Below are 10,706 nucleotides of genomic sequence, written 5' to 3'. Positions count from 1 at the left end.
GACAAGAGATGGGAGCCCATGTCTGCAAGGATAGCCAAAGGCTGCTGGCAGCCAGGAGAGAAGCAGGAAGACACAGAAGCAACCTCCCCTTGGTATTTGTTGTGACCCTGCAGACTCCTTGAGTTCACAGTGTTAGTGTCCTCTACTGCCTGCTAATAAACTGTTGTGAATACCCCAGGGTGGTACTTATTAGAGCAGCCTTAAAAGAAAGAAATTACAAATCTCCACCCCCACCATCTCTCTCTCTCTCTCTCTCTCTCTCTCTCTCTCTCTCTCTCTCTCTCTCTCTCTCTCTCTCTCTCTCATACATACACACACACACACACACACACACACACACACACACACACGCCTTGGCATCTGACATATTAAACATGATATCTCTATATTCTCCTCCAATATTAAACAGCCTCTGCACTCAAGGAAATGGGCTATCTTTCTCAAACTACATTGGTGGAGAGAAAGAGAGATCTGTTTACTTTTGAGAAAATGGTAAAGAACACAAATAGAGTGCCTGATTCCTTGGAAAAATCATATAAAATCATCTGTTACTACCCCAAACCACATGAATAGCTTAGCCATGTTGTAGTCACACCTGCTAATCAAAGGACCACCCAGCTGTCAATCATCTGGCCATCAACCTTATTGCTTCTGTCCGTCTTGCACAGGAGAGTGGAGGAGGAATTCACCACAAGCTTTCAGAAATACTAAATGGGCAGGAGACACCCGCCATGTCTACAGGAACCAAATGTAAATTGCTTGAACGATCTAGAGTTAAGGGTTTATCACTTCCTATTAGTATTTTAAATGTCATAGGTAGAAGCTGTGATAATTGCCTGCTTTTATGACAATAAAAGGAATGCTGGGAGATAGCCCATTGGTTGATGGTGCTCAGAACTTACTGTTACTTTTGAAGTTCACATGTCCACCCATTTGGGTAAATGAGCCTAAGGGATAGAGAAGGCATGTATCCAGCCACCCTATCATGAAATCCTTATCACAAAGTCTTGAATTAGTTCCCACTTCCTTTGTCAATTTGATTTACTCTTCACTTTCATCATCTTTTTCTATTGAGAGAGAGAGAGCAAAAGAGAAGAGAGACAGAAATTAAGACTAACATATACAAACAGTCCTCTAGAAGTCAGGCTAACTAGCTGCCCTCCTAGCCCCATGGCAGAGAAGGATGGCCTTGCACCCATGGTGGTCATCACAGCAAGGATGAGGTCTACAGGACAGCACAGACAAAACCAGAATGGAACAAGTGTTGCACCACAGAATGGCTCCTAACAGCACATCCTGTGAACCTGTGCAGAGAAGGGGAATAAAAGAAGAGCCTGGTGATGGAAGTCATCACCTCCAAGTGACTCTGGATGGCCCTTCATTCTGACTTGTTGAAAAGACCCCCAGAGGTACTTCTGTCTTCCCTCAGAAAAGTCCTCACTCCCACAAAGGAGAACAGATGGACTCTTGTTTATATTCCCTAGTTACAAACTAGCTCACACAAGCCTCTAATTTTTCCTCCATAATTTGGGTTTTTTAGTTTGTTTGTTTGTTTTATAGGATCTTATATAGACCAAGCAAGACTCCCATTTGATATGTAGCCAAATATGACCTTGAATTTTCTTGTTCCCCTGCTTCCATGTCCGGAGTGCTGGGATTATAGATTATAGAACCATGATGGGATTCTCTCTGAATACAGGGCCAAGTTCTAAACCAACTTGACTCACAAATCAGGTTTAAGGGATCCTGGAATTTTGAACCAACTGCAGAGTGACTTCCCATGAAAGCTTAGAACCACAGTAGAAATGAAGAAGGGCCTTTAAAGAAGCTACCCTTACCCCAAAGACATTGCCTGCACTCTCCCAGCTTGGGCAAGCATGGTGCGATGTATTTGGCCTAAATCTCTCATAGCATCCTTAAGAACCGTACTGCCCTAACAATCATTCTCATTTTTCCAGATGAAAAACTGAAAATTAAGAGAAGCCGTAACCTATGCAGTTCCTGGTTCCTGTCACTCATCACTCACTTGGGCCAATGCAGCTAGGATCCTCACTTAAGTATGCAACATTCTAGAAAGCAGTTGGTCTCCTTTTTCTGAAGACAAGCTAGTAGAACAATTGCTACATGCAGCTAACCCAAAAAGCCTGCTTTTAGCCAAAAAGAAGAGGTCAGCCCAGCTCTGAAGACCAGGGGATTAAATATTTAATGGGATGCGTCTGTAGACTGCACTTCCAGAAGGAAAGAATCACCCTTTTTAAAGTCTTTTCCACCTGCCGGCTGTTAACGCTATCACCCCAAACCAAGCTTTCCTCGTGTGTATATAAAGAGATCTCTCCTGGTGGATGTGGGCTAGTGAAAGAGAAAGAATGGCTAGGCAGACTCTAAGTAGCACTCTGTGGCTTCTGCCTGGCATCTTACTGTGTTTCCCGTTCTGTCCTCCTTTGAGTGGGCAGCATGTGACCGAGATGCCAGGTGTGCTCCACTGTGGGCTACAGAACTTCCAGTTTACCATGAACCTCAGCCTGGAGGCACAGAGTCCTGAGTTAACAGCTTGGGGTAAGTCAGTCTCAACCAGGTACCTACTTTTAAACTTCTTCTCTTGACCCTTTCCTCCTTTTAAAATCTTCACAGCCCCTACCTACAGAATGAATAGTCGAAACTGCTACTTCCAAACTTGCCTTGTCTTGTATTTTTCTGAATGATGGAAGTCCCTTAGGGTCAAGAGGTGGGTCTGGTTATCCACCGATAATTAACCACTGTGCTTTTCATGTTCGACCTGCCCTAGATAGCCAAGGGCTGCCACACAGGCTAAAGAATGACTCTGACTGTGGTACGTGGGTGATGGACAGTCCTGGTGGCCCCCTGGTGTTGGAAGCTACGTACAATGGCTGCTATGTCACTCTGAGGGTAAGTAGACCCCAGCTATCAGACAAGAATCCTTCCTACCATCAGCCAGGCTGATCACTGTTGCTTGTCTCTTCAGGGCTCCTACTATGTCATGGTAGTTGGAGTGCAAGGGGTGGATGCAGCTGGCCATATGGCAGGGCCAATGAAGAGACTGCTTAAGTGCCCTTTAGATCTTCCAGGTAAGTGTAGAAAGCATTCAGGCTAGGGGAGGGTCCTGCCTAGAAGGTGCTCTTGGGTAACTCCTGTCTACTCCAGGTAGCATCAACAACTGATGCTAAGAAGGACTCTTCCCTCCATGTCAGCCCTTAGGAAAATTAACTATAGAGAGACTCCAGCTGAGGCTGGGCATGGTTAGGAGTTGGAACCTTACTTCCTGACCCAGGACTCTAGGTTCTGTTGGGCCTCTCACTGAGCACCTTCACTTGTGATTTGCAAAGTTAGAATTTAAATGAGAATTAACTTGTAACTGGAACCAAGAGCCTTCTCACCCTTTGGAATGGGTGGAAAACAAAAGCTAGCATAGGAAATAGCCAGAGAAGCTATCTCATGCTGTACTCATCCACCTCCAGCAGGGGACACTTGATCATTTAACTAGGAAACCCTAGGCAATTCTATATTCAAAGCTACTGGACGTCCTATGGCATGGGAAGCTCCTGTGGTATCACCTATGGCAAAGCTTGATAGGTCCCTCTAAAGATCTGGAAAGGTGGCCATTGGAAGGCATGTGAAGAGCCTCACTGCTCCTACACACACTGGGAGAATGTTTTCCTCAGTAGGGATCCATTTCAGGAGACTCTGACAAGGTGACTTAATATTGATCTTCCTTTGGGATTTAATCTAGCGAGTAGAGTCAACAGGCCTATTAAGGTGGTCTGGATGTTCTGGAGTTCAAAGCCCAAGTTTTGTGACAAGATGGTTCACTGAAGGACCACTCTGCTGCCTAGATTGAGCTCCCCTTCCCTTCTCAATATCCAGCCCCAGATACTCTGAACACTGAAGTGTGCAAGTCTGTGCCAGTAAAGGAAAGGCTGCCCTGTGCTCCCTCACCCATCTCTCAAGGAGACTGTGATGAGCTGGGCTGCTGCTACAGCTCTGAAGAGGAAGAGGCGGGCTCCTGTTACTACGGAAACACAGGTACCTACTTCCATCTCAATTCCGTTGAGAAAAGGGGGCTTAGTGATTGCTGGTAACATCAGAGCAGGGAAAGCTTTATTCAGCCAGCAAATAAAAAGCAACTGGTTGCTAGTAGATGGGCAATGCTGCCTAGAATTAGAACTTTCTATAGCCTTTCACGGTCTAATCTAGAAGTCAAACATAAAGGAAACCTGCAGGGACATTAAGAAATTAAGTCTATGTGACAGATACTTACCAATTGATAAACTCTTGTTTTCCCAAGGAACAGCCACTTGGGTGGCTGGTAGTCTTAAGATTGTGTTTAGAAAGAATCCTGCGCAAGTGATTATTCACATGCCCCATACCAAGCTTGAAGGTTTCCTAGCACATTAAACACGCAGAGCCTAGTTCTAAGCAGTAAAAAATGGCAGGTGATCCCACACCTGCCCTACAAATGCAGGTGTAGCCAAGTTACAGCCATGCCTCAGTGACCGTGGCAAGGCCTTGGTGCACGTGGTCATTGGGAGCCTGTTGCCAGGTCATCAGTAGAAATTCCAACTTCACTATGCAGACACCTGAAGCAAATGAGTTATTAGACTCAGGTCCACCTCGCTCCATCTCAGGAGTGAGGTGGACTCCTCTCTGGTGTTGCAGTGACCTCCCAGTGCACCAGAGGGGGCCGCTTCTCCATTGCTGTGTCCAGGAATGTGACCTCGCCACCCCTGCGCTTGGATTCACTACACTTGGTCTTCAGGAGTGACAGTGGATGTGATCCTGTGATGGCAACGCCCACCTTTGTCCTATTCCACTTTCCATTTACTTCCTGTGGGACCACAAGGCAGGTGAGAAGAGTGCCTTAGGGGTGGGGGTAGAGGCAGTGCCTGAGTGGTTAGGAGATAAGTTGAGATATTACAGTCATGAGCAGCATCCCTGACCACTGCCTGCTGTCTAGAACAGTCTCTAGGGCAAAAAAAGGCCTTGCTTAGAGGATGGCTGCTTCTGTTGTCACTCAGCAAATGCCTCTGCCATGGTCCCAGCTTTTCATCCACCATTCTGTAGGGAGCAAATATAAGGAGCAGATTCTTCACACTTCCAGAATGTAGGGTAATCAGGAGGACGATGCTGACTTGGATTGGGGTGGTCCATTTACCTAATCTCAGTACTTAAATCATCCCTCATTCCTTGGTTCTGCATCAAGCATAAGCCCTACTTTTCCATGTTATTCACAGACAGGACGCCCTGCCTCTCTGTAGGGATCAGAAAATAGGATACAAAATAGGACAAGACTAAGAGCTTGGTCTGGGCAACATGGATGTGCTTATTTAGTCAACAGATTGAAGTGACAGCTTCTCTTTACCCATTGGACAGATCACTGGAGACCAGGTCGTGTATGAAAATGAGTTAGTGGCGACTCAGGATGTGAGAGCCTGGGACAATGGCTCTATTACCCGAGACAGCATCTTCAGGTAGTCACTTTTGACCAGAGAGGCCAGTAGGCCTTTTCTTCATAAGGCAAGAATCCGGGGGTAAACTGAGCCCACAGTAGAATACTTCTCAGCAATAGGTGAATCTGCCTGCTACCTCAGCTTAACCACTCATGTAGACCGCTACATATACATTACCTGGGTCTCTGCTCCCAACTTGATCTCAGCCTCATACTCACCCAAGACTTCTGTTCCTTCCACCTCGTGGAGACTTGTTTCTCACTTGGGCTACCTCATTTTAACCTTGTCTAGGTCATGGCTGAGAGAATTCCTTTCAGACTTGAAAGGTTCTCACACTTGAGGTTTGCTGCTGTAGATTAAAGTGAAAAAGTGCTATCATTGCCTTGAGAGCCCTGTGAGATAACTCTATGTTGCTCCTCTCAGAGCACTTGATGCTCTCAACCTCTCCAACCTTAGGCTTGTCCTTGCATGGAGCCTCCATGGGGCACCTTCAACCTGGGCTTCTTACTGGTCATTTTCATGCTTCATATCCCCTCTCCTGTAAGATGTTCACTAATTATCTGCTTTTGCACTAGTCACCTGTCTCATGCAGCACACTTGTTTCTTACATAGTTTTCTCACCAACTCATACTGGTCCTATTTGCATAGTAACAATGGAAAGCCGCTCTTAGGATAGAAACCACCTCTAATTTAAGTTATGAACTTAGAAAACACCTACCGCATGCTCCTCTGGAGTTAAAATCAGCAGGTGTGGCCAGCACACCCATACTACTAAAATCTTATTTTCCTACAGGCTCCAAGTCAGCTGTAGCTACTCCATTCTCAGCAACACATCCCCAATTAATATGCAAGTGCTGAGTCTCCCACCACCTCTTCCTAAGATGCAGCCTGGGCCTCTCAGTCTGGAGCTTCAGATTGCCAAGGGTAAGCCCTTCCCAGTCAGGGAATCCCACCTGAAGTCTGTCAGTCCACTAACTTGGCAACACGACATTTGTACGGGTATTTAGGATATGCTTCAATAGCTTCTATTCCTAGTAGTTCCTAGTTCTGTTAACAGTTTAACACTGTGTGTGTGTGTGTGTGTGTGTGTAGGGGAGGGAATGAGAAGGAGAATGTAGAGGTCAACCTCAGATCATTTCCTTGTGTGCCATCTACCTTTTTCCTGAGATGGGATCCCTCATTGGCCTGGAGTTTCTCTCTCTGCTTTGCCAACTCTAGGATTACAAGCACAGACCATCAAGCCTGGTCTTTTCACATGGGTTCTGGGGTTCAAGTTCAGATACCCATGCTTCTACAGGGCAGGTATTTTATCTACTTCAGTATCCCCTAGCCCCACTTTAATTCTGGTTTTCACTGTGCAGATAAAACCTATGGCTCTTACTATGGAGCTAATGACTACCCACTGGTGAAATTACTCCAGGATCCTATCTATGTTGAAGTCTCCATCCTTCACAGAACAGATCCCTCTTTGGGGCTACTGCTAGAGCAGTGTTGGGCCACACCTGGCCCTAAGCCTTTTCAACAACCACAGTGGCCAATCCTGGTGAAGGGGTAAGTGGCTCCTCCATGTACCTGGGTGGCCCCCTGAATAAGCCCATCCTGATAAACTGTGGCTCTTGGCTTAGATGCCCATATGCTGGAGACAACTATCAGACCAAAAGGATCGCTGTCCAGAAAGCATCAAGGCCCTTTCCTTCTCATCACCAACGCTTCAGCATCTCCACCTTCAGCTTCACCAGTGCTGTAAGGGAGAAGCAGGCTTTTGGTGGACAGGTATGGTATATCCTTCTGTACCCTTGCAAAGTTTTAAAACCTCCAGAACTCATGACAGTTTTACCCCTCTACCACTTCTCTAACGTGGTTCTTTGACCTTCAACACTGGCTCTTGATGTTGAGGGCAGCTTCTTCAAGGTGTTACCAAGAACATGAGTGCCATCTGATACCTGGACTCTGGTTCTTCAAGACTATTGTGACATTAACTTAGGCAGATGGCTATAACACTTTCTGAACTTTTTGGAGATGAGGTATGGGGTTGGGAGATGTCTGATATGGAAATTGTCTACATGATATTAACTTGTTAACCTCCAGGTATACCTGCACTGCAGTGCATTGGTCTGCCAGCCTGCTGGGACCCCATCCTGCATGGTAATCTGTCCTGCTTCAAGGAGTGAGTATCTTAGCTGTCTACATCAAGACCTAAGTGAATCCTGAAGTCCTACTGTGTTAGCCTCTGCCATTAAACTAAGAGTTTATCGTATTAAACTCATTAATGAAGTTTTCCTCCGTACTAACTGCATGAGTACAGAGCTGACTAGATTGCCACAATCTCAGGTTTTTAAAAACTATAATTCAATTTATACAAAATTTGACTAAACCAGAAGCCAAATTCATGTCTTCCTGCTTGCACAGCAAGCACTTTACTGACTGACTTCTTTCCTCAGCCAGCCCCTTGTCAACTTTTTCCTTTTACATCTGGCCAGTTTTCAAAAGTAGATGTCCTGACCTACCTGAATGCAGGTCTTCAATGTGCCCTTAAAAGTACACAGGTTGAAGAATTGTAGACACACAGTATGCTCTGGAGTTGGCCAGACCCAGACCTCCTGATAAATGTAAATGCTTCTACTTGACCCACTCACTTGCACTTGACTAGTCTCTGAATCGTGATTCATGATTCTTGAATCCTTAGGTGTTTTCTACAAGAAAAAAAAAAAACTCTTAGCAATTCAATGTACATAGTGTAAGACAGATGCAAGCCAATTTCGATGATACCCAATATTCCCACTGCAAGCCAATTCTGATTATGACCATTATTCCCAATTGTAAAGACAATAGATTGACTTTTTCAGATCATTTAACTGACAGACATAGGATTATAACAGCTTGTGTCCTCACTTCCTGCTTGAACACATAACCTCTGGAATATAAAGGTTAACGGAATGCTACTGCCAGTGTTCTTTTTTCTAGGAGAGGATGTTAGTTGCAAGGCAGGGGGGGCGGGGGGGGGGGGGGGGGAGTGGAGATCATTGAATGTGATTGTCTATGTCCAACTCTTGGTGAACTGAAATAACACTTTCACAGAGTTAAATAGAAAATCTTAGACTTGATTGGGTTTGTATAAACACACACAAAAAAAAGGTTTTTATAAGATGTGAAATGGAGATGTGTGCATCAAGGGATTTGACTTTGTTCCTTAGTCCCTTGGCTCACACTTGGCTCACGTATACAACTGAAATTTACAACCAATTGCAAGCTCTCATCTCTCCACCAGGAAGAAGAAAAACTGAGCTTCGTTTTGAAAACAACACTGCCAGCATCTCTAGCAAGGGCCCTGTGATCCTTCTCCAATCCACTAAGGACCCTGCAGACATGCTTCATAGATACTCAAGTGAGTGGGAAGATATCAAATTACCAGCTACTTCTTAGCTAGTTACAATCTTGCATGCTTGTAATCTCAGCACTTGGAAAGCGAGGCAGGAGGGTGATTTCTAGTCATTCCCCTCATCCTTAAAAGATGCTTTCTTGCCCTGTTCCTTACTATTCAATGTATATTTCCCCACAAAAGTAATCACCATCCCTATAGAAGACTACTTGATTCTGTCAAGATCTAGAATGGCTTGGGCTGGTTCAGCACACACTAACCCACCTTTCCACTCCACAGGCACCTCTGTGGATTCCCCTGCTCTGTGGATAGTAGGGCTTTCTGCAGTAACAATCATCATTGGAGTCTTGTTAATATTCTACTTGGCCATCAGAAAACTGAGATGAATTGCCCAGATCAAGTGTGTCAATAAAAAACTGACTACATTCCCAACATGGGAAGGGTTTCTCATTTGAAAGCTAGTCTGATTCTGAGTGAACACCTCAAATTATCTGAGAATCTCCCTTTTCTCACTTAGGGAAGGCATCTCAACTCATCTGAGCAAAGAGTAACATACTGTCCTTTTTATTTTAGCTCTCACACCTGAGAAGAATAATCAATGTTTTGGTAGAATATGGTTCAAGCGGTGTGTGTGTGTGTGTGTGTGTGTGTGTGTGTGTGTGTGTGTGTGTGAAACATACATACCTAACTAAATATCTGACTAACAAGGTTTTATAAGCTTGAGATATAGGAATTTTCAAGCAGAGAAAACTAGTCTTTGGGTAGCAACAACACTCTTGGACTGCTGGGTTTTGGATTTTAAGGGGACAGCCAGCAGATCACAAAAGGAAGGGCTAGTTTAAACCAATCACTGAAAGGCCATGTCTATACACATCTGTAATCATAGCACATGGGATCCCCAAGATGGTTGACAAGTTAAAGGACAGCCTAGGCTACATAAAAAGTCAGGAAAGTATCTCTATTGGAGCAACTGCCTGGCCTGTTCAAAGCCATGGTCTTGATTCCTCCCACCACCCCTGAAATGTTACCATCCCTACTTCCAGAGAGTGATTTAAGAGATCTGAATCAAGGCTTATAGTTGTATTTCTAACTACTACAGCTTTCAATCCAAGGGCAAGAGCCAGGGTACAGGTAGTAGTAATAGAGATCAATTTGTCTATGATAAAACTGACTCACCTTGGCCATCACAAGTAGACAGAACAATGTGAGAATGTATCAATTTCAAAAATACCCATAGCTGCAAGTCCCTATGTTAGCTTCTGAAGATCAGCATATTCTTATAGGATGTTTTTGTGAACATTAGTGGAAAATACTGTGTACTGCCAGATGTTGGACTGAGGTTTTTCTCCAGGTTTATTTATTTTTATTTTTTTTGTTCAAGCTGACTTCAAGCTCTTTATATAGCCAATATTCACCATAAACTCTTAATCCTTCTGCTTCCTATTCTCAAATTCTGGGATTACAGGCAAGTGCCACCATTCCATTTCTGCCTTGCTGGGGATTGAACTCAGAGCTTTGGGTAAGCACCCTACCAATTGTGTATATCCCCTAAATCTATTTTATATATACATAAATATACACATATACTATAAACATAAATTATATTTACATTATATATACTTTTATATTTATGTTACATATATAACATCAATTATTTATATATATATATATAAATCTTAATAGTAAAACTATAAGAGCATTGACATGAAGCTATAGAAAAGCATTTCCTGCAAACATTTACTTCAGGCTAACTGGGATAAGTGAATATAACACATAGGTGAGGTTTAAGTTAAAATAACTTTATATCCTAAATTTGTTCAATACAATGTACAAAACTCCAGAAAAATGTCACCTAAACTAAG

General features: G+C 44.0%; 1 protein-coding gene across 1 annotated transcript; it reads left to right on the top strand.

Annotated features, from left to right (window-relative positions):
• The first annotated feature begins 1,962 nt into the window (after positions 1–1,962).
• Positions 1,963–9,237, top strand: Zp4 (zona pellucida glycoprotein 4). Its single transcript, XM_059262410.1, has 12 exons — positions 1,963–2,556; positions 2,786–2,907; positions 2,984–3,086; positions 3,883–4,041; positions 4,675–4,862; positions 5,389–5,486; positions 6,259–6,389; positions 6,827–7,016; positions 7,091–7,238; positions 7,554–7,632; positions 8,734–8,850; positions 9,124–9,237. Exons 1-12 carry the CDS (start codon positions 2,343–2,345, stop codon positions 9,228–9,230), a joined length of 1,656 nt encoding a protein of 551 aa, XP_059118393.1. The 5' UTR covers positions 1,963–2,342; the 3' UTR covers positions 9,231–9,237.
• Positions 9,238–10,706: the final 1,469 nt, after the last annotated feature.

This window comes from Peromyscus eremicus, chromosome 5 (genome assembly GCF_949786415.1).
Source record: "Peromyscus eremicus chromosome 5, PerEre_H2_v1, whole genome shotgun sequence".
NCBI classification, from domain to species: domain Eukaryota; kingdom Metazoa; phylum Chordata; class Mammalia; order Rodentia; family Cricetidae; genus Peromyscus; species Peromyscus eremicus.
Note: the sequence above shows the minus strand (reverse complement) of the source record. Positions and strands in the feature narration are given on the sequence as shown.